The sequence below is a fragment of the Suncus etruscus genome, chromosome 4 (genome assembly GCF_024139225.1).
Source record: "Suncus etruscus isolate mSunEtr1 chromosome 4, mSunEtr1.pri.cur, whole genome shotgun sequence".
NCBI lineage: Eukaryota > Metazoa > Chordata > Mammalia > Eulipotyphla > Soricidae > Suncus > Suncus etruscus.
Genome location: NC_064851.1, coordinates 122,275,566 through 122,300,179, shown reverse-complemented (window position 1 = coordinate 122,300,179; position 24,614 = coordinate 122,275,566). Strand labels below are relative to the sequence as shown.

The window sequence follows — 24,614 nt, the reverse complement described above, 5'->3', positions numbered from 1 at the left end:
ACAAAACAAACAAAAATGAAAGAAAGGAAAATGAAATTAAAATTACTCTTCTTCCCTGGTCCCAATGGTAGGTAGAAAGTTGGGGTGGGATGGACATGGTTGGACAAGTGTTTTATGAGCATTATTTAGATTATGGTAGAAGACGAGAATGGCATGTTCTTAAATATTTTCTTAATCTTTTTTTCCTTTTAGAAGATGAAGATTTAGTTACACAACTAAACTTAACTTAAACTTGAATATATATATATATATATATATATATATATATATATATATATATATATATATTTTTTTTTTTTTTTTTGCTTTATGGGCCACACTCGATGACACTCAGGGGTTACTCCTGGTTATGCACTCAGAAATTGTTCCTGGCTTGGGGGACCATATGAACGCTGGGGGATCGAACCAAGGTCCGTCCTAGGCTAGCACCGGCAAGGTGGACGTCATTTATTGCTCTGTGCCACTGCTTCAGCCCCTGATTGATTGTTTTTTGGGCCACACCCAGCTGCGCTCAGGGGTTACTCCTGGCTCTGCACTTAAAAATCGTCCCTGGCAGGCTAGAGATCATATGGGATGCCAGAAATCAAACCTGGTCCCTCTCGGGTCAGCCTTATGCAAGGCAAATGCCCTACTGCTGACTTGAATATATTAAGATTATTTTGAGAAAAAAAAATACAAGTTTATAAACGTTAGTGTCTCATTATTTCCTTTTAACAAGTAAAACCCAATACCTTTATGTTTTGTTTTTTTTTTTTTTACTTTTTTTAATTATATATAATTTTTATTTTGACCATATTGGCTTACATATCTTTCATAGTAGTATTTTAGGTACATATTAACATTGAATCTGTTTTTTTACTTTTGACCCCTTTCTTCCACCAGAACTCCCTCTCCTCCTCACTCTTCACCTCAGAACCATCATCCCATCATCATGGTCTACTGGCTGTTTTCCTTTGATTTTGGATCACACCTGAATACATGGGTTTAGACCTGATATTCTGCACACACTGCATGCGCCAGCTCCTTGAGTTGTCAGCTTGGCCTCCCTAGTTTATCTTTTTATATTGTTTTCTCTTGTCATCCATTTTATCTCCCTATAGCATAATCATAAGTGAAATAATCTAATATTCTCTCTCTCTCTCTCTCTCTCTCTCTATATATATATATATATATATTTTTTTTTTTTTTTTGGTTTTGGTTTTGGGCTACACTGGGCAGTGCTCAGGGTTAGTCCTGGCTTTGCACTCAGAAATTGCTCCTGGCAGGCTCAGGGACCATATGGGATGTTGGGGATCGAACCCAAGTCTGTCCTGGGTCAGCTACATGCAAGGCCAAATGCCCTACTGCAGAGCTATAACTTCGGCTCCTCTTCTTGCACTTTTTCCATCTTACAGTGACTAGTAAAATTTCATCTGTCTTTTATTATTTATTTATTTATTTATTTATTTATTTATTTATTTATTTAGGACAAAACGGCAGTGCTCAGGGGTTATTCCTGGCTCTGCCCTCAGAAATTGCTCCTGGCAGGCTTGGGGACCTTATAGGGTGCTGGGAATCGAACCCAGGTCGGCTGTAGGCAAGGCAAACACCCTACCGCTGTGCTATCGCTCTGGCCCCCTGTATTTATTATTATTTCTTTTAAGTAGGCGCAACCTTCAGCAGAGCTCAAGGGAATCAGCCATTCCTAGTGATTCTTTTTTTTTTTTTGAGGGGGGGGCACACCCGGTGACTCTTAGGGGTTACTCCTGGCTATGCACTCAGAAATTGCTCCTGGCTTGGGAGACCATATGGGATGTCAGGGATTGAACCAAGGTCTGTCCTGGATTGGCCTGTACAAGGCAAATGCCCTGCCACTGTGCTATTTCTCTGGCCCATTCCTAGTGATTCAAAGGGTCGCACCCATGGGTGCTTGGGGAACCTCGCAGTGCCAGGGATCAAACTTGAGACCTTGAGTATGCTTAATATATGCTCTACCACTTCAGCTATCTTCCCTGTCCATTTTCTTCTATATTTGGGGAGGTTTGGAGGCCATGCCCAGTGGTGCTTGGGTTACTCCTGGCTCTGCCCTTAAGAATTATTTCTAGCTGTGCTGGGGTGGGTGGTGGGGCGATTATATGGTGTGTCTGGGATTGAACCTGGGTACTAGATTAATGCCCTACCTGCTGTGCTGTTTCTCCAGCTTCTCTTCCTGTTTTTGACCACACTCCAGCAGTGCTCAAGGCTTTTGGCTTGGCAACAATTCTCCTGGTGTTGCTTAAGGGACAGTCTGCTGGGAGTCAATCCCCTGCTGCCTCTTTCGTGAAAAGCATGTGCTCTAACCCACTGAACTTTCTCTCTTTTTCCTTATTCTTTTTTTTTTTTTTTTTTTTTTTTTGGTTTTTGGACCACACCCGGTAACGCTCAGGGGTTACTCCTGGCTATGCGCTCAGAAGTTGTTCCTGGCTTGGGGGACCATATGGGACACCGGGGGATCGAACCGCGGTCCGTCCAAGGCTACCGCAGGCAAGGCAGGCGCACCTTACCTTTAGCGCCACCGCCCGGCCCCTCTTTTTCCTTATTCTATTGTGTAAATACACCATATCTTTAGTTATCCACAAATGCACACTTAGATTATGGCCATAATTTAGCTGTTGTAAATAATGCTGCAATAGACATTAGCCTGCATATAACGTTTGTGAAATGTTTTTCTCAGGTAGATGCTCAAAGATAGCCTTGCTGATTCATATGAGTGAGATTGTAGTTTTGTCTCTAGCTTCTTGAGGGAGCTCTGTGGCATTTTCCAAAAAGGTTATACCAAGTGGGAGAGCTTTCATTGGACTGGATGGTTCAGGGTTAAGGCATTTCATTATGTGCAGCTGGTCCCAGCTTGATTGCTAGAAAGAACAGTCCCTCATCATCATCTGAGTACTAAGCGAAGAGTTGGAGCTTCTTTTGTTATGTCTTTGGGTCACACCCAGCTGCGCACAGGGGTTACTCCTGGCTCTATGCTTAGAAATCGCTCCTGGCAGGCTCAGAGGACCATATGGGATGCTGGGATTTGAACCACCATCCTTCTGCATGCAAGGCAAATGCACTACCTCCATGCTATTTCTCCAGCCCCAGGACTTGGAGCTTCTAAGAGCTCTAGAAGCTGTGAGGAGGAGTTTGAGGTAAAATATTGTGTGTAAACTGTGGGGGGCTGAAAAAAGGATTCTATAAGAAATCGACTGGAGGGGCTGGAGAGATAGCATGGAGGTAAGGTGTTTGCCTTTCATACAGAAGGACAGTGGTTTGAATCCTGGCATCCCATATGGTGCCTGCCAGGAGCGATTTCTGAGCGTAAGCCAGGAGTAACCCCTGAGTGCTGCCGGGTATGACCCAAAAAACTCTAAAAAAAAAAAAAAAAAAGCAATTGATTGTGGCCTTAGTGGCCAGCTAAGAAGTGGTCTTAGCTGGGCATGCAGTACCGAAGGATTTATGCAAAGCTGAGTTTCTCAAAGGTACTTGAACTATTTATTTGTTTAAAGAAGGTCGATTTCTAGGATATTGCTGAAAAAAATTTTTTTTCCGTGAAAAGGAAATAGTAGGCCAAATAAGTTTAGGAACCAAACCACTGATACAAAGAAGCAGAGAAAGGGCAATTCCTGGTGTGGATAATTGCATGAACTAGTAAATGGATAATGTGAATTGTCCTGGGAATATGAGCAGACAAGGTAGGTTAGGCAGTGAGAAAAAGAAAGTATTGTGGCAGATTTCAGTAGTGTGTAGACTTTGGATTTAATCCTCGAGACATTTGCAATTAGCAACAGTTTTTGAAAGAGAGAATGAGTGCCTTAGGAAGATGAATGATGTTGGAAGAACAACAACCTGGCAGGTTTGCAAAAAGTGGTTCAGCACCATCTCTGGTGAGAAAGGGTGCCCTGTGCACACACACCCCCCCTCAGGGCTTACTTCTTGCTCTGTGCTCTGGGGTCATTCCTGGCTGTGCTTGGGGGATCTTATGGGATGCCAGGAATTGAACCCTGATCGGTCACCTGCAAGGCAAATGCTTTACCCATCTGTGCTATCACAGGCCTCAAAAGCGACTTTATAATTGTCCCAAGCTAGGTTGGCAAGGGAAGTTTTCAAAGCACTGAATTTGTCTATTCTAGCCAATGGATCTTTATGTTGTGTGTGGATTTTTACAATGTGTGTTTGCATCAAAAAGGAAACTAGATGAGATGCAAGCTTTATTGAGAACATTATACTTTGGTATATTTGAAATTATTATTCTTTTTTTAAAAAGGAACTGTCAAGGTGGCACTTTTTTCCTTTAGGCTAAAGTAAAAAGAGAGAAATCTGTTTTCTGGGATAAAGAGTAAGGTTATACATGAAAGGGCCAGTAGTTGGTTTAATAGTGTGTGCCTCGCTTGCAGGCAGGAGTCAAGAGCTGAAATTTGATCTCTGGTACTACCCTACAGTGTGAGCCACTCGCTGAATATACCCCTAGTAGCATGGCCATTTGGGATCCCTGGTGTCATAACAAAGTGGACAGCCTATGGCACACCACAGTTTAGTGTTAGAGTCACAACTAATGTGTGTAGCCCCTGGAAATTGCCCTAACCAAGTGTGTTCAGCCCCAGATTAGCACAACAGAAGAAGAAAAGGTCTTGAGCTTGAAAGACTCAATTGAATATTGGCGGAGGCATAGCCTATTTGTTTCAGATATTATTTCAGAAGTTATTAGGATAAACCACATGAAGCAGTTAAAATGTTCACATATCTATGCAGAGAAGCTCTAAATATTTAGTTGCTGAGTTACAACAGCTGTTCTTACATTCTAGGAGATAATTTAAGCAAAGGTCCTGCAGCTTGTTCATAAGGCAGACTTACTCTATTTCCCTCTACTTGAAGACATCGAACTGAATACTAGTAGTATTACATTATCTGTTGTACATCTATGAAAGTTTTGAGATTTTCTTTGGTATTTGTCATTTGTTTAGATGACAAGTGAATTTAAAATAAAAAAGCAATTTTAGGGGCCAGAGAGATAACACAGTGGTAGGGTGTTTGCCTTGCACGTAGCCCATCCAGGAGGGATGGTGGTTTGAATCCCAGCATTCCATATTCCCATATGGTCCCCTGTGCCTGCTAGGAGCGATTTCTGAGTACAGAGCCAGGAGTAACCTCTGAGTGCCACTGGGTATGACTCCCCCACCCAAAGCAAGCAATTTATTAAGTAAATCTGCCTTTCTCCTCATAGCTTTTAAAAAAGTTCTATAGGGTATGATCTTTTTATTGCTTATCTATGTAATCATATATATGTAATTTAGAAACATTGTCAGATTCTTATTGTTTCATGTCATTTTATAATAATATATGAAACATATCTGGAAGACACAGTAGTTGGAAATACCCTCCTAGTCAAGTAAGTTTAGTTTAAGAAAATGGAAGAGATACTGTAGTGTCCATTTAGCTGGTTGTCTTCTCGTATTTCTTAAGTACTTGTGATTGATTCCTTTTTAAGTGGTGCTTAATGGATAGAATCATTAAGCATTTCAAAGAATGTGAAGCATGAATTAGTAGTAAATGTATTTAGTAGCCTCGCTCAGCCACTGATTTTCCTTCTATTCTCTGTGTGGCTGAATAACCACTGCAGGTGAGAGGCTGCACTTTTTTGTTTCCCGTTTTCTGCCATATTTATACATTTTCCCACGGCGTATTCCGTACTATGTGCAATGGTCATTCCTTAATGAGTTCAGAACCTCATCTCAGCAGTATTGTTTCTTGCAGCAGGCTTTGCACTTCCTCATCTTTGCCCCTCCTCACAAGCTCTCCTCTGTCCCTGATAGCTTCTTTCACTTTATTTTGATTTATTCTTTTCATTTTCTCCTCTCAACTCAGACCAGATGTTCTTGTAAGTTCCTTATATATGAGAAGTTACTTTCTCTTTCTACAATTTCATTAGTAACGTGATTTCCAGTCTCTTTTTGTATCTTCATTTTGTCATTATTTTTCAATGTCATTCTGCTGCTTTTCTGTCTGAAATGGTAAATGATCTATTCTTGGGATCCCTTTGAGTTTAAAGTCATTTTCATTTCTAAATCACTGAGTATTTTAGGTTTTCCTACTTACCCCCTTTCTCCCCCAATGACCTCTGGTTGACATTGCTTCGTGCTTATGTGAAAATCTCAGCAGGTGCAAATTGAAATTGTTCAGGAATGTTACTGTGCTGGTGAATCTTAATAAACACAACATCTCGGTTTTCTGAATGCTTGCCTGCCACAGAGATTCAAACCATCATGGTTTCAGAGGAAAAGAAAGAGTCTTGACACTTGTCACAGAGTTGTGGTTCGTGACACTGTCAGTTCTTGGAGGTTTAGGGACACGACTCAGTTGCATCAGTAGTAGGGTAGCCTTTCACCTTTCAAACAGTGTGGGTGTAATCAGTGTTATGTAATATGACTTGGGCCAAGGAGCTCATCAAGGTTCACACACACTTTTTGGAGGGGGGGTTCACATCTTGTCAGACTCAGGTCTTACTCCTCCTGGCTTTGTGCTCAGGGATTATTCCTGGCAGAGCTGGTGAACCATGTGTGGTACTGGTAATCAAACCTGACTCGACCATGTGGAAGGCAAGCACCTTAGCCCATGATCTATCAGTATTTTTTACTTTATTTGAAGAAAATGCATCACAGAGTTGACTATTATACATTTGTTTCCAGATAAATGAGAGCAAAGTTATTAAAAAAGAATAGAAAGAAAAAATAAAAAAGAGAAAGGGAGAGAAGAAAGAAAATTCAAAAAGAAAGAAAGGAGTACAGTGGCAAGCTAATTTGTGAAAATTATTGTATCTCCAATGAAGTCATGATACATAGCAGGAGGTATAGTAAGCTTTTGTTGTTAGTTGTCCATTCTGATAAGTTGGCGTATGACAAAAGACAGGGATGACAAAAGACAGGGTCATAGGCAAAATGGTGATTCTGGGTGATGGATGCATCAGTGTGGCTTTGGCAGAGCAGATACCTCACTTCTTTTTATGTTTTGCTCTTGATTTTTTTTAAATTTAACACCTGATGCTGCTCCCTGGATGACTTTTGGCACAATTCTAGGCTATGGTTTCTGGCTTATAGCTCATCTTGTTCACTGTGTACCTGGACTGTTTCTCTGATTCTGCTCTGTGTGGTTGGGAGTGCTTGCAGATTGCCCCCCAGTACCTGAGAAAGAAAGGTGCAATGTAATCTCACCACCACCACTGCCAATAGGAAGTCAATTCTTGTCTCACATGACTAATTATTTCTGATAATTGCAGTGCTTGGTGTCACATTGATGACTTGAAGATGTGTACACAGCATTGATCTACTTTTTGACTTTTGAAAATAATTTGTTTTATATCAGGAAATCTAAAATTGTCTTGGAGCATGCAGGCATCTTTCATTCATTTTCAGAGAACTTGTTTTACCTTGAGAATCAGTTTTCATGATGTTCCATATGCTCGGGAGACTTCTTTTTCCTGTGTCATTTAACTTTGACAAGAGTGTTTCCAACCTTTCTGTTAATGTTGGATATTGTTTCTTGAGTGTTCTCAGATATTCCACACTTGCCCCATTACATAGTTACATTTTATGACCTGTTCTCTCCCCCATTAAGTTGAAAAAGTCTTTGTTTCTTGTGCATTAATTGATTGTGGTTTACTGACTTAGTACTGGGTGTTTGGAAGGCTCTTGGAATATTTGATGAATAAATTCATTGAATGAATGAATGCTAAATAACTATTCTTTACTTCATTATAATTCAGATAAACTCAGAAATTTACCCTATAGCTCACTCTGGATTTGTGCTATTAAGACAAGTTTTTCTTTTTTCTTTTTTTTTGGGGGGGGGCACACCTGTTTGACGCTCAGGTGTTACTCCTGGCTATGCGCTCAGAAATCGCTCCTGGCTTGGGGGGACCATATAGGACACTGGGGAATCGAACCGTGGACCCTCCTACACTAGCGCTTGCAAGCAGACACCTTACCTCTAGCACCACCTTCCCGGCCCCAAGACAAGTTTTTCTTAATTTTTACTTTTTTTGTTTTGTTTTTTTGGGCCACACCTAGTGGCACTCAGGGGTTACTCCTGGCTTTGTGCTCAGAAATCACTCCTGGCAGGCTTGGACATATGGGATGTTGAGAATTGAACTGGATCTGCCCCAGGTCTGCGTGTGCAAGGCAAATGCCCTATACCGCTGTGCTATCTCTCCGGCCCCCTTAATTTTTACAGTATCTTAATTTAGATTTTTGGTTTTTGGGCCATACCTGATGGTATTTTGGATTTAATTCTGGCTCTGCACTTAGGATTCACTCCTAGCAGGCTCAGGAAACATATGGGCTTCCAGTATCAGGCCCAGGTCAACCACGTATAAGGCAAGTACCTTTCATATTGTACTTTTGCTTTGATTTTGAGTTTTTTCTTATTTTTTATGCTAGTCTTCTTATTTCTAGTCCTGTCTTCCTTACCCAAAAGTCTTTCAGCTTGGGACCATGCACATTTGGGAAGACGGGAGGATCAGATTTAATATAAACACCATGGCTGAAAGATAAGATTGATTTCTCATCTTTGAGTGTCATCAAAATATGTCAACTGTCTGCCTTGCCTGCACTAGCCTAGTATGGACGGAGGTTCGATTCCCTGGCATCCCAAATGGTCCCTCAAGCCAGGAGCAATTTCTCAGCGCATAGCCAGGAGTAACCTCTGAGTGTTACTGGAAGAAATGTAATTGTTGAAGACAAAAAGATTTAAAAAAATAAAGATGAGCACTGGGCTGGAGCAATAGCACAGTGGTAGGTTATTTGCCTTGCATACAGCTGATCCAGGATGGACCTTGGTTCGCTCTCTGACATCCCATGGTCCCCCAAGCCAGGAGCGATTCTGAGTGCATAGCCAGGAGTAACCCCTGAACGTCATTGGATATGGCCCTCCTCCAAATGCTGAGCACTGAGCTGAAGTGTGCCCTTTGAAGTTGCCCTTCTACGAACTTGTGACCCGTATGTCCCAAGGTTTGGCTATGTACCAGCTTGGCTGTGTTACTGGTTAAGAAGCCAGGAAGGCTGAGCTAATTATGTAAGTGACAGCTAGCAGATGTGCTAATAGATGGTTTGGATCAATGGATAATTGTAATTGAAGCTGAATGTAATTAATTATGTGATTTTGAGGTGTTCAGATGTAGTCCTACTCAAGTTCCATCTTGAAACTAGAGTACCAAGAAGGATTATTGATAAAAGAGAAAAAGGCATAAAGGTGTACTGACTCATGTTTGAGTTGTGCTTGGACCCACTGGTTCCCATAGATACAGCTGGGCAGCTCTGTTGTGGGGTATGCTGAGCAGCTCTGCTGACCACAGTCCCCTAGTCTTCCAAGCTACTTCCCATCCTGTTCTCTGCAGGTCTTCTTGTGTGCAGCTGCTTCAGCTGTCAGGGGGCTACCTTTTGGGAGTTCTCACGCTTATTCATTTGCCTGCCTGCTTGCTCTTCCTTGTTTTTGAAACTCAGCTCACAGTCAGTTGCTGCAAGAAGTCTTTCTGATTTCACTCTAGTTTGGCCACGTCCTTTCTTGCCCTGTTCTAGCGCTTTGCACATTATCCTGTCATTTTCACATTTTTTTCAGCCCTGTCTGCCAGTCTCAACTCTAAGGGCAGAGATATGTTTGCGTTGCTTTACTGAACAAGTGAATGGAATTGATTATTCTTCATATTTGAGTGCCACTAAAACCTACTAAAATTGGGATGTTGATAAACAGTACAAAGAGAACTTTAAAAATTCTCATGGATAGTATAACAAGTAATAAATGGTATTTAATAACCTTTCTACTTTCTATTTGCTTTGTTGTTTAAGCTGTGACAGTTCCTAAAACCACATTGTTGTACATGGTTTTGTGTAGTAGTGAAGGGACACGGTGATAGTCTCTAGCAGTTTGAGTCTTACTGTTGCTGTAGAATCTTTGGGCTGGTTGTTGCTTTTTCTTTGTTTTTTTTTTTTTTTTTTTTTTTTTTAATTGAGTCACACCTGGCAGCACTCAGGGGTTACTCCTGGCTCTATGCTCAGAAATCGCCCCTGGCAGGCACAGGGGACCATATGGGATGCCAGGATTCGAACCACCATCCTTCTGCATGAAAGGCAAATGCCTTACTTCCATGCTATCTCTCCGGGCCCTGGTTGTTGCTTTTTAACAGATTTTTTCCCCCAACTATAGCACTCAATAGATGAAGGTGGGGTTCAGTGGGAATTCAAGAGGCCTTTGTAGCTCTGGCATAGTTCCCTCCTGAAAATACCACAGACACTACTCTGGTTATTTGTGAACCTATGGAATTCATAGAATTTTAGAATAGTTACACATTCTTAGAACAGTTTATAGGCTTGGCCAGTTTGAATTAGTGAAATTGTACCACCTTTTAAGCATGTAGCCTGCTGGGTGTCTCAGAAGGCATCATGTGCTATTAAATAAGCTACCTGAGCGTGCTTCATGCCGGAGTGTGGGGCAGTGACATTAGGCAATGCAGTCATCACTGGCTGCCTGTGTGCGGTTTTCAGCTTCCCTGGAATGAAAGGAAAGTAGATGCCAATAGGGTTTTCAGAAGTTTGGGTATAGACACTACAGGACAAGTTTCTAAGACTGTGCTGAAGTGGAAATGGAAATGTTCAAGGGTAGGTTCAGCTTGTATGAAAATGGAAGCTACTAGAAAATTATAGAAGCAGGCAGCCACCTGGTAAGAGAAAGGTTGGGAGGCAGCAGGTCATAGAGCCCATCCTTTCACCATGCCTGCCACAGTCACTGATGGCAGGACTGCCAGCTCAGGGGTGTAGGACCAGAATCTGCTTGCTTGTTCAGGAATAAGCATCTGGCACCTTTTTGTTTGTTATTTTTGGGCCATAAAAGGTGTTTTGTGATACCCTTATTTAGCTGGAGAATCTCAGCTAACAGCCTACATAGACTATGAGAAATTCTCACCTTGTGGTTTTTTTTTTTTTTTTTTTAATTTTGGGCCATATCCAGTTGTGCTCGGGATCACTACTGGCAGGACTCGGGATCTGATGTGGCCTCGGTGATTAAACCCAGTTAGACACATGCAAAGCATGAACCATGTGCCATCTCTTGGACTCCTATCATAGGTTTCTGAATGAAAGGTTACTTTGAAAAATAGGGGTATTATTATGTTTTGCTGAATTATGATTGTTCTTTATTATTGTACTAATATAAAATATATAGTTCTAGTGTTGGGGTAAGGCCTTTCTCAGCACAGCGCCTGTAGGCCCTTGGCTGGCAGGTCTGAAGGGTAATGGGTAGGGTAGAAATAATCACAAGCAGTCAGGTAGAGTTTCACTGGAGTCAGCTCAGTTTATTCCATGGCCCTATCTGCCAATGTGCAGACTGTGCCATGTCTGCCTAACTCATCTCTTTATCTCAGGAGCTTTCTCTCCTCTCCTCTCTTCTCCTCTCCTCTCTTCTCCTCTCCTCTCGTTACTTTTTTCTCTGTCCCCCTATCCCCAGCCAACACCTTTATTCCAAACCTAAGACCCCTCCCAACTGTGGGTGGGTCTGACTACCAGGTGGGATAAAACAGGAAGTTGGGAGAGGGGATACCACACTTTATGATTTTTTTTTTTGGAAACAAAATGTTTCAAAAATTTTTTTTTATTTTTATTGATTTATTTTGATTTTTTTTTATTAAGGCACTGTGTTTTTACAAAGTTATTCTAGTAGTTTTAGATATATTATGTTTCAAGCAACACCAGTCTCACCACGAAACTGGTTTTATTTTAAATATTTTTCTTTGGCCAAATTTGAGGAACTGAAATTGAATTCTAAGAAGCATTCTAGTCTCTAATAAAGGTATTGAGATTAGTTGGAAACAAATAAATCAAAAATCATAACAAATACAAGATAATAAAGGAATTTTATTTTAAAATACATTAGAAAAATATTTCATTTAATCCACAAAAATTGTAAAACTGAATGACAGATTCTATAGTAGGACATAGATATTGTCCCTTACAGGCTCTTTTTAGTCTGGAAAAATGCAAAAGAAGTAGAGGCAAGAACTATCAGAAATAACTTGGTTGATTTTGAACTTATTTTTGGTTTTTGAACATTCAAAAACCTTTTACTGTTTGTCAACATTTTTGTGGCTTTTCCCTTCACATTGTTGTGTGACCCTATATGGGATTGTGGCCGACAGTTTAAAAAGCTAGACAACAGATAGTAGAGGCAAATTCTCACTAAAAAAGCAAAAAGCTTGACAAGGGAGATAACTCAAATGGTAGAACAAAGTTTGTTTAATGCCCAGAATTATGGTCCCTGGAGTAGCTTCTGACTGTTGCTCTGGTGGTCCCAATCACAACCAACTGAGTATATTGTTTAGGCTGGCACCAAATATAGCATAACTAGAGTGGTATTGGCCCTTCAGTACTACTGAATTTGGCTTCCATAAAATAAAAACAGTGAAGGTATGTATGATTTTTTTCAAGTGTCATTCTCCTAATACAAAACAGCCCTAAATCTGGTGTGCCAGAAATTCTTATAGGTTCTACAAATATTGCTGCAAACAAAATAGACAATTTCTAGCAGATGCTTAAATTCATGTGTGCATGTGTTCAAGTGTAAGTGTAAGTATGTAATGGAAAAAGACTACATACAATAAATAAACTTGGACAGTAAAGCAAATGAGTTTAGAAATAATTTCTTAAGAAGAGGTGAATTAAGTCTGAAATGAAAGTTGAGAGGTAGGAGAAAAGTTTGTAATTTCAGAGAGGCCTTGAAAGTGATTATTTTGTACAATTTGAATGAAGTGAGACACTGAACTAGAGTGACCTTAGAACTTCATTCTAGATAAGAGCCTTCAAATTGCATGAACCAAGGCCTGGAGTGGGATTTGACCTTGGTCACTTCTCCAGTCTAAGTTGTCAAATGGACAAATCTCTTCTATCAGAAAAAGTTCCAAGGTTTGATGAGATAATGGTGGGTGTGAAATTAGACATTTTTGAAATTTTTATTTCAAAATTACCCATCACGTGGTTTGTTTTTTTTTTTTAATTTATTTAAACACCTTAATTACATACATGATTGTGTTTGGGTTTCAGTCATGTAAAGAACACCACCCATCACCAGTGCAACATTCCCATCACCAATGTCCCAAGTCTCCCTTCGCCCCACCCGACCCCCGCCTGTACTCTAGACAGGCTCTCCATTTTCCTCATACATTCTCATTATTAGGACAGTTCAAAATGTAGTTATTTCCCTAACTAAACTCATCACTCTTTGTGGTGAGCTTCCTGAGGTGAGCTGGAACTTCCAGCTCTTTTCTCTTTTGTGTCTGAAAATTATTATTACAAGGGTGTCTTTCATTTTTCTTAAAACCCATAGATGAGTGAGACCATTCTGCGTTTTTCTCTCTCTCTCTGACTTATTTCACTCAGCATAATAGATTCCATGTACATCCATGTATAGGAAAATTTCATGACTTCATCTCTCCTGACAGCTGCATAATATTCCATTGTGTATATGTACCACAGTTTCTTTAGCCATTCGTCTGTTGAAGGGCATCTTGGTTGTTTCCAGAGTCTTGCTATGGTAAATAGAGCTGCAATGAATATAGGTGTAAGGAAGGGGTTTTTGTATTGTATTTTTGTGTTCCTAGGGTATATTCCTAGGAGTGGTATAGCTGGATCGTATGGGAGCTCGATTTCCAGTTTTTGGAGGAATCTCCATATCGCTTCCCATAAAGGTTGAACTAGACAGCATTCCCACCAGCAGTGGATAAGAGTTCCTTTCTCTCCACATCCCCGCCAACACTGTTTATTCTCATTCTTTGTGATGTGTGCCATTCTCTGGGGTGTGAGGTGGTATCTCATCGTTGTTTTGATTTGCATCTCCCTGATGATTAGTGATGTGGAACATTTTTTCATGTGTCTTTTGGCCATGTGTATTTCTTCTTTGTCAAAGTGTCTGTTCATTTCTTCTCCCCATTTTTTGATGGGGTTAGATGTTTTTTTCTTGTAAAGTTCTGTCAGTGCCTTGTATATTTTGGAGATTAGCCCCTTATCTGATGGGTATTGGGTGAATAGTTTCTCCCACTCAGTGGGTGGCTCTTGTATCCTGGGCACTATTTCCTTTGAGGTGCAGAAGCTTCTCAGCTTAATATATTCCCATCTGTTAATCTCTGCTTTCACTTGCTTGGAGAGTGCAGTTTCCTCCTTGAAGATGCCTGTAATGTCCTGGAGTGTTTTGCCTATGTGCTGTTCTATATATCTTATGGTTTTGGGGCTGATATCGAGGTCTTTAATCCATTTGGATTTTACCTTTGTACATGATGTTAGCTGGGGGTCTAAGTTTAATTTTTTGCAAGTGGCTATCCAATTGTGCCAACAGCACTTGTTGAAGAGGCTTTCCCTGCTCCATTTAGGATTTCCTGCTCCTTTATCAAAAATTAGGTGGTTGTATCTCTGGGGAACATTTTCTGAGTATTCAAGCCTATTCCACTGATCTGAGGACCTATCCTTATTCCAATACCATGCTGTTTTGATAACTATTGCTTTGTAGTACAGTTTAAAGTTGGGGAAAGTAATTCCTCCCATATTCTTTTTCCCAATGATTGCTTTAGCTATTCGAGGGTGTTTATTGTTCCAAATGAATTTCAAAAGTGTCTGATCCACTTCTTTGAAGAATGTCATGGGTATCTTTAGAGGGATGGCATTAAATCTGTATAATGCCTTGGGGAGTATTGACATTTTGATGATGTTAATCCTGCCAATCCATGAGCAGGGTATGCGTTTCCATTTCCGTGTGTCCTCTCTTATTTCTTGGAGCAGAGTTTTATAGTTTTCTTTGTATAGGTCCTTCACATATTTAGTCAAGTTGATTCCAAGATACTTGAGTTTGTGTGGCACTATTGTGAATGGGGTTGTTTTCTTAATGTCCATTTCATCATTATTACTATTGGTATATAGAAAGGCCATTGATTTTTGTGTGTTAATTTTGTAGCCTGCCACCTTGCTATATGAGTCTATTGTTTCTAGAAGCTTTTTGATAGAGTCTTTAGGGTTTTCTAAGTAGAGTATCATGTCATCTGCAAACAGTGAGAGCTTGACTTCTTCCTTTCCTATCTGGATTCCCTTGATATCCTTTTCTTGCCTAATCGCTATAGCAAGTACTTCCAGTGCTATGTTGAATAGGAGTGGTGAGAGAGGACAGCCTTGTCTTGTTTTGTTTCAAAAATTTATTTGTGGCAGTGCCACTTAAAAATAAAATATATAGGGGCTGGCGAGGTGGCACTAGAGGTAAGGTGTCTGCCTTGCAAGCGCTAGCCAAGGAAGGACCACGGTTCGATCCCCGCGTGGTTCAATCCCCTGGCATCCCATATGGTCCCCACAAGCCAGGGGCGATTTCTAAGGGCTTAGCCAGGAGTAACCCCTGAGCATCAAACGATGGGTGTGGCCCAAGAAACCAAAGAAAATAAATAAAATATATATACATGTATAATATTTTCGGTTCTGGAGGAACAAACAGAAAAATGGGGGTGGTGAGGAGAGTGTTTGACCATGCCTAGTCATGCTTATCTTTGGTTCTTTGTTCACGGATCACACCTACCAGTACTCTGGGAATCAATCATATGTGGTGCTAGGAATCAAACCGGGTCAATAGTGTGCAAGGTCAAAAGTGTGCCCTTCATGAGTATTTCTCTGACCCTAAAGAATGAAGTATTTCATTTTGATAAAATGTTCTGATTTTTGGAGTCAGAGGAACTATATGGTGTTTCAAGGATTGAACATTGTTTGACTGAAAGGCAAGCTTCTTGCCTGCTATACTGTCACTTAGGCACTTCCGTTTAGTGTTTTTTTTTTTATTTGTTTGTTTTGAATATATTATTTTGCCTTCATCTTAATATCAGACTGCCACCTGTCACTCCTTTTATGTAGCTTTTTATTTAGACAGTGGCAATGGATGCATCTAGAAACCTCATAACTTGCAAGTAAAACGTTTTTCTATGATCAGCTTCTTTAGCTCCCGTCATTCCCTTTTATGATGATCTTAATTCACACTATCTCGCCACGTACAGTGATGACTTGTTGCCAGTAATTTCCCTTAGGTTTAGAAATCAATAATGAAGTTTGGAAAGATTCTCTGTTAAACAAAAGCACAATTCTAAGGGCCAGGGCAGGTCAAGGATTTGTCACACTATTTTTTCTTTGCTTCCTGTTTGGGAATCCTAATGTCAATTGTTAGTTTTTAACTGCAGAGAACAGTGAGCTTGTATTGTAATGGTTTTGCATTGAATATGCAATGCAGCTATTATTAGCATCACTAATTTTTTTTCTTTTTCTATTCTGTGAACAGTCAAAATTTGCTGTGCGATGTCACAATTGTGGCTGAAGACATGGAAATCTCTGCTCACAGAGTGGTGCTGGCTGCCTGTAGTCCTTATTTCCATGCCATGTTTACAGGTAGGAAATCATTTGGTTAAGGATATTTAAAAAATGTATTTAGACCTAAATTTTCCTTCCACATATTCACTTTGGTGAAAGTAATATAAAGGAAGTAACTTCTGCTTTGTTCCAGGTTCGTTCTTTATTGTGATAATGTGGTGTGCAGCTGTGTGTGTGTGTGTGTGTGTGTGTGTGTGTGTGTGTGCGCGTGCATGTTCACATACCTGCACACAGACAATACATTTAGATGCTCATAATTTCAGGCTTCCCCCACTTTACGTTTATATTTAAGATACTGTTTTGGTTCATCATCATAGTGTTGATAATAGCTTTTGACCATTTATTATTTTGCCCCAGAGGGGGCACTTTTAATACTTTTTTATGATCTCAAGTGATTTTTTTAAATTTATTTTTCTTTTCTTTTTTCTCTTTCTCTTTCCCTTTGATGATGTCGTGGTGTCACTCACCTTTGGTTGTGTGACTTACGGTGGGGGATGTTTGCATACTTGCCTGTAGAGGGTCGTGTACACCAGAGGTCGTATACTTTACTGGCCTGTTGGGTTCCATTCTTGTTTTTTTTTTTTTTTTTTTTTTTTTTTTTTGGTTTTTGGGCCACAACTGGAGGTGCTCAGGGATTACTCCTGGCTATCTGCTCAGAAATAGCTCCTGGCAGGTACGGGGGACCATATGGGACACCGGGATTCGAACCAACCACCTTAGGTACTAGATCGGCTGCTTGCAAGGCAAACACCGCTGTGCTATCTCTCCGGGCCCGGGTTCCATTCTTATTTGTGCTTACATACATCCGATTTTAGTGCTTCCTGGGTATCTGGAGTGTCCAAACATGCTTCCAGGGGTCCACATACCTAGCTGAGGTAGTTACAAAGCCTTTGGTTGTGTTACTGGTTTGGACTGCAGGGTACTAGAGATTGCATCCGCCATCCTTGTGGCCTCAGAGTTGTCAGAGCAGCCAGGACTGTGCCGGATGAATGTGGGTAGCCTGAGGGATTGAATTTGTGGCCTCACATTTTAAAAAACAGGTTTTTCTTTTCATTTTTGTGTTGCCACTAAACTCCCAAGTGATCTTCAAATTGGCTTCATTCAACATTATTGTGAACAGAGAGATGCTTAATTTCTTGATTTGGAAATATAATAAAATAGAGTGGTTTATTCACAAGCTTAGATTTTACTTTGCCAACACTGAGGCTATCTAAAAACCACAGTGCCAAAAAAAGCAAAATAAAGAGGAAGAAAGTGTTTGCCATACAGACATGTGAGGAAACAGGAGGAACACGGGATATTGATAGAAGGAGGTGAACAATGGTGAAGGGATTGTTGTTGGAATATTGTGACTGCAACCCAATCATAAATAACTCTAACTTTATAATTCTGTGGTGGTTCAACTAAAAGAATAAAAAAGTTTATCTTCCTACTTAACAAATATGCAGCGATTTTGATTCTTATTTTATTTCTAATTTTTAAGATGTTTTTATTGAAATTCTGTGGTTTATCGGACTATTACAATGGTTTCTCATGCACATAATTACAAAACTATCAGTACACAGTAATTTTAGTACCCTTCTAAAAATAAGCAATTGATGCTTGCCATCTCTGAAGTTCCTTTGTTTTGGTTGGGGCCATACCTGGCGATGCTCGCAGATTATTTCTGGCTCTCACACCCAAGAATTAGTCCTGGCGGTTCTCAGCATACCATATGTGATGCCAGGGATTGAACCTAGGTCAGTGGCATGCAAGGCAAATGCCTTACTCACTGTATTATCTCTTTGGGCCCTCTAACTTAATCCTTAATAAGAAATCAATGCATGTATATCCCCTTATATTTAATACAAAGAAAAACTTAATAGTTATTCCAGCAAGTTGTGATCAGACTATATTGGTAGGACAAATAAAATTCAAGTGGTTATTTAAAAAGGTGCAAAGAAGAGCTGTTTGTATTTTAGAAACTGTGAAGTCAGAGAATACAAAAATAATGTAAGTGAATGTCCCTATCCAGTTTTTCTGTACTTGGGAAGATGTGTGCACTTGAAATATTCTATAACATGTAGAAGATCTGTGTGTTCAAAGCAGTAGCTGGTGTAGCTAGCTGGTGAGGACTGTGATGAGACCATGAGAGAAAACAGATATAGTGGAGTTGCTGGGATGTAGCTGAAAGCAATATAGAGCAAATAAAACAGACTTAGTGTTTGGGGCAAAGAAAATATGGAGTCCCTCACTTTGCCGCTAATGGCAGATTTGATATTAACTGGAATGTGTTAAAGAATCAGTCTTCCTGGGCTGGAGAGATAGCACAGCGGTAAGGCATTTGCCTTGCACGCATCTGATTTGAACAGATTGAATCCTAGCATCCCATATGGTTCCCTGTAACTGCCAGGAGCAACTTCTGAGCGAAGAGCCAGGAGTAACCTCTGAGCGCCGCCGGATGTGACCCTCAAAAAAACCAAAAACCAAAACCAAAAACAAAAAAACCCCCAAAAATCAGTCCTCTGGGGCTGGAGCAATAACTCAGCGTAGGGTGTTTGCCTTGCACGCAGCTGACTCAGGACAGACCTGGATTCTATCTTTAGCATTCCATTTAGTCCCCTGAGCCTGCCAGGAGTGATTTCTGAGCACAGAGTCAGGAGTAACCCCAGAACACCATCGTTGAGTGTGGCCCAACACCCCACCCCCCAAATAAGTTTTCTGAGTCCTGCCAGGTGTGGTCCAGAAACAAACAAGCAAAAATAATTGAGAATGTAGGAAGGACAAAAGGATATCAGCGGAACTCTGAGACAGTTTAGGGACTGGATTTAGGAGGATGATGTAAGATGAGACAGTTTCAAAAAGTCAGTGCTAATGAATTAGGACTAGTGATGTTTCTGTTATTTATGGCCACACCCAGCTGTGCTCAGGGCTTACTCCTGGCTCTGTGCTTAGAGATAACTCTTTGCAGGGCTAAGTGCGGGACATTGAATGCATATTGAGAGTGTGCAAGGCAAGCTCCTTACCTGCTGTCCTATCTCTTCAGCCTACATCTCTTGTGATTTTAATTTGTATTTCCATGGCCATTAATGATGTTGTACAGCTAGCCTTTCTTGTGCTTCTTATTTAAGCTTTTATGTTTCTTTAACAATAGCTGAACAATAGCTGTTCACCTCCTGGCAATCTTTGTACTATTTTCTATTTTTGCATCACTAAATAGTTTGCTAGAGATTAGATAAAAAAGAGAAGGAGATTTGTTCAAGGTAGTTTAGTGTGTGTGTATTTTCACTTTAAGTTTGCTGGAGCATGGGTCCATTAAAATTTTGATTTATGCTCTTGGTCTGAAGCCTGCGAAATGTTTTAATATAGTCGTAGTCTAGCTATGAACTTACTTAACTTACTTGCATGCCTTGCTTGTGTGAGGTTCGTTCCTATGTAACTCACACAAAAGCACATGTGCAATGTGTGTATACATATGTGTGCACATACATATACATATGTACATATTTAGTAGGGCCTACAAGCAGATTTTTGCCTGCTTCCATCTTACTGGACACCATATATATTGTAGCCCTCTAGCCTAGTAGTGAGCAGAGTTTGCAGTGGCTTCGCATTTCCTGCTCTTTGCTTTTCTCATGAGTCATCTTTTAAGAACAGGAACATGCTGATGTTCTTTTTTTGACTTTTGCCCTTAATCCTTTATAAACTGTAAGTGAATTTTTTATTCAAATTATATTATCTAAAAAAGAATTCTGTTACTCATCATAGTTTCAAGTATTTGTTTATAGAAGGGGAGGTGAAAAGTAATTCTGTGGTGTAGTCACAGGTTTTGCTTCGTGAAGTCGGAAACTATTTAGAACAAAGCTAGGTGGTTTAACTGCTACTTGAGAAATAATATGTCAAATTGGTCCTTGTGTTCTTAGATTACTTGTTTGATACACATGGGATTTAAAAAGCCAATTCTCTTGCAAATACTTTTGAGGTTTATTTCCAGTCACAGGCTAAAATATCTGATGCCTAGTGGGAAATACAGTCTTTTTAATACTTTATCTTTTATCTGATACTTTAAATATTTTTTATTTTATTGAAACCATTGTGATTTGCAAAGTTCTTCAAACTTGGATTTCAGACATACAGTGAATCAGGGCCAATCTCAACACCAGTGTTGACCTCCTTTCATCAATGTTCCCAAAGTGTGCCCCATACCACCACTCTGCCCCTGGCTGCCAGTATAACAGACCCATTTTAAGTTTATAGTTTGGGTCTCTTGATTCTATTGTTGTTGACTATAGCTTGGATATTTAGTTCTGTCCTTTTTTTTTGTCTTTGGTTTTTGGGCCACACCCAGTGGTGCTCAGGGGTTATTCCTGGCTCTGTACTCAGAAATTGCTTCTGGCAGGCTTGGGGGACCATATGGGATGCCAGGATTGAACCTGGGTTCGTCCTGGGTCAGCCGCGTGCAAGGTAAACCCCTATACTGTGATATCGCTCTGGCCCCAATTCTTTTATTTTCTTCCTTTTTTTTTTTTCTTTATTTAAACACCGTGATTACAAATATAATTGTAGTTGTATGATTACAGTCATGTAAAGAACACCCCCCTTCACCAGTGCAGGATTCCCACCACCAATTTCTCAGATCTACCTACTCCCCACCCCACCCACACCTGTACTCGAGACAGGCTTTCTTTTTCCCTCATTCATTCACATTGTTATGATAATTTTCAGTGTAGTTATTTCTCTAACTGCACTTATCACTCTATGTGGTGAGCTTCATGTCATTAGCTGCACCTACATGGGAGGATGGGGGGAAGTAAGGGTTGGGACTGAGGCAGTAAAATATTAGAAATGAGCTTTGTAGGGCAGTATCAAGGTCCCAATACAAGATGGATATTATGGATATATAGAATATATGCACACAATACTATCAATATGAAAACAAAGAGAAAAAATTTCCAGACTGTCCCAACATAAACCAGTGCTAGAATAGCCTGCCCTCCTCCCAGAGCGCATTCCCATTAGTGTAGGGAGAGATAGGGAGAAAGCCTGTTGACCCCTATAGAGTCCACCTAGACCGGTGCCCAGGGAAAGACTGAAGTCCAGGGGAGAAAAACCCTATACCTGGCAAGATCTGGTCTCCAGAATCAAGGAGGAAATCGGAAGCCAGATGTCTGCCCGCCCTCCTCCCCATGCACCTTCCCCCTGGAGTACAGAGGGAGGGGGAAACTTGGGGACCACTAAGAGTCCACCTGAACCCACTTCTGGCCATCTGAGCTGGCACCCAGGGAAGGCCTGGAGTCAGGGAAAAAGACAAGGTCGGCTGGGGGCCTGCCAAGCCTCCCAGCACTCTCCAGGCTAGGGAGAAAGGCTGTGGTATGGGGCCGCCCCAAACCCCATACCTGGCAAGAGCTGGTCTCCAGAATCAAAGAGGAAACCAGAAGCCAGATGTCTGCCCACCCTCCTCCCCATACACCTCCCCCCTGGAGTATGGAGGAAGGGGGGAACCTGAGGACCACTAAGAGTCCACCTGAACCCACTTCTGGCCATCTGAGCTGGCACCCAGTGAAGGCCTGGAGTCAGGGGAAAAAGACAAGGACAGCTGGGGGCCTGCCAAGCCTTCCAGCACTCCTCAGGCTAGGAATAAGGGCCCCGGTAAGCTCAGTTTTTCTGATCTGTTAGTTCAGTGTGAAAATTTCTAATTTCAGTTGACAAATCTTGATGCTTAATTTTGCTCCAGTCAAGTTTATCGATGCTTTTTTTTTTTTTTGAGCTCCCTGAACATTTTCCATAATTCTACTCTAAACTTCTTATTTGAGAGGATACCTATTTGTTTCCTACTTTTTAGATTATTAGAGGAGCCATCTTGATTTCTGTAAATATGGGGGTGTACTGCAAAATTACTCCATTGGCAAGGCTGTAGATTGCTTCTTAAAATGTGCAGAAATGGAATTCAGGGGTTACAAGATTCGCTTTGCGGCCGCGTTTCGGGTGTGGGTCCTGAAGAGGTTATAGTCCTTGGAGTGTAGGCAGGCTCAACAAAGAAAAGGCAGAGAGCAAGGTGCCGTGGTTTATAAGTCTCTGGGTACCCAATCACGGCAGGAATTGGCCCCACGTGTGTTGGGTGGGGTCATCTTACCGGGTGTGGGTCCTGAAGAAGTTATAGTCCTTGGAGTGTAGGCAGGCTCATTGGAGAAAAGCATGGCCCCAGTTCTGTTGTTTTTTTTATCTCCACCAATGCACTCAAGACCACTTGGCCTCTGGCTCATCTTCTTTTTTTTTCCCCTTTGTAATTTTATAGAAAAATGCAGAAATATGAGGTAAAAGAAAGTAATTTGTGTCCCAAGGTTCTCTGAAAAAGGTGGGAGCCCCTATCTAAAAGAAAAAAAGGAGTAGCATTTTTTTTTTGCATTAGGTGCAGCAAAAGTTGGGGAAAATAGAAAGAAAAAAGACTTAAAACAGGGTGTTCCTACTCTGAAGCATTCTGCCGTAAGATCAACTACAGGCATTGTATGTTGTCTGACCCAAAAGTCTTTCTTCATGATCCCAGGAAAAGTTCTCCTCAATCATAGTTGTTACAGTCAAGCTTCAGTAATTAGAGATCTTGGTTTTTTCACAGATCCTATGTTGAAGTCAAGGTGTCACAGAGCATCTTCTTGTATCATCTCACCATTCGGTGGCGAGGCAGGGAAACCTGCCCTAAAAGCAAGTTGTTGCTATTTTTAAATTGTCAGGGTGTGTCATATGAACTTACTCTGGAGGAAGTCGGTGCCAGGGCATCATTAGGACCTTCCCTGGTAGAAGTTTGATTCCTGGTGCTGGTGCAGAAAACTGTCAGTTCCAAAGATGGGATCCAGTGTTCAGATGTGAGTGGCTGATGTCTGATCTACTGAAGCATAAGTCAAGTTATTATGAAAAATGTTCAGGGTGAAAGGCCCCTGCAATAAATAATTTAGGAGTTCCTATTAGACAAAAACTTTCTATACCTAATAGATCCCCATTTTAATGTGCATATGCAAAAAGGAACAATGCCACAGGATACTACAGGTACATATGGGGTAAAAATAATAAGCTAAGCAATCCTTATAACCTGGTTCCAACATGAACACAGAATGCAAGAAAAACATATCAACTAAACACATAAAAAAGGGGATGGGAAAAATTATATATACATAAGGAAATATACAATAAGAATTATACCTATTAAGGAAATATGCCTTAAGAAGTATATGAAATAAATATATATTGTAAAATTATCCTACTCACTGTATCTCCAACCCCAGGTGAACAAGTCTGAATCATGGTCACACATGAAATAATCCAGACTAGGCTGAGAGTGAAGCACATGTAGTCTGGCAGTCTCCTACCTCTTACGGAGAGCAAGTTGCCTGCCAGAACTGCCCTTTTTGAGTACAGAGACCACCCCTGGGTGGGGCAGTAAGGACAGATAGCTCAGGCTACTTTGAGCCAGTCCCATCCAGGTTTACAAGTAAGACAATCTCTGTTTTGGGGTAAATCCAAGTTGTAAACAAACATACAAAGGAATCAGGGGGATCTTTGTTTTAGGTCAAATAAGGTGTAACCTAATAATACATATTCTCTTTAAGTCTGTTGGAATAGTCTAGGGAATAAAATCTGGAACACAGCTTCAGCATGTAACGTGGTCTTGTGAGGTCTGAAAAATAGCTTGCAGCAGTCATGTATCAGGAAATGTCATTGAGCTGAAAATCTCTCAAAAGCCGAATCCAGTAGTGAGCAACAGTCCATGGTGAAGGGAAAGGATCACTAAGAGCTAATCAGCAGCAGTGGCAGCAGTAGTTTCTTCCCAGGCTGAGGCAAGGCGGGCTGGTAGGCTGTCATTTTGCTTTGGGAGCCGGCTGGCTGAGGTGGGGAGAACGTTCTGGTTCCTGAGGAGTTAAGAACTGAGGGTAAAAAGGGTTAAATAGGGAGAAATAACAGATCAGGAATGAGAGAGCAGAAGGATAGAAAAGGACTTGTAAAGTGGTAAGCAGGGGAGGGGGAAAAGGAAGGGTTATGTATAACAGGGAAGGACTACATAAACAACATAGACAGACATGTACAATTCAAATGCACATTAGACAGAGATAGAGGTGGCCACTACACAGACACACAGACACACACACACACAATGAAGATTGATCCATAGATTTCAGTTCAAAACTGACTCAGGTGGAACAGGTCAGAGCATTTAAAAAATATAAA

General features: G+C 40.8%; 1 protein-coding gene across 2 annotated transcripts in view; it reads left to right on the top strand.

The window, feature by feature from the left end:
- The window catches only part of KLHL2 (kelch like family member 2), a 126,159-nt gene that overhangs the window by 20,980 nt on the left and 80,565 nt on the right, over positions 1-24,614 (top strand). Inside the window, exon 3 of one of the 2 annotated variants that reach the window (XM_049772349.1) lies at positions 16,330-16,436. In XM_049772349.1, coding sequence (XP_049628306.1) covers positions 16,330-16,436 — 107 coding nt within the window. Of the gene's footprint in view, positions 1-16,329; positions 16,437-24,614 lie in introns of those variants that run through there. The other variant, XM_049772351.1, reaches the window with a different exon arrangement.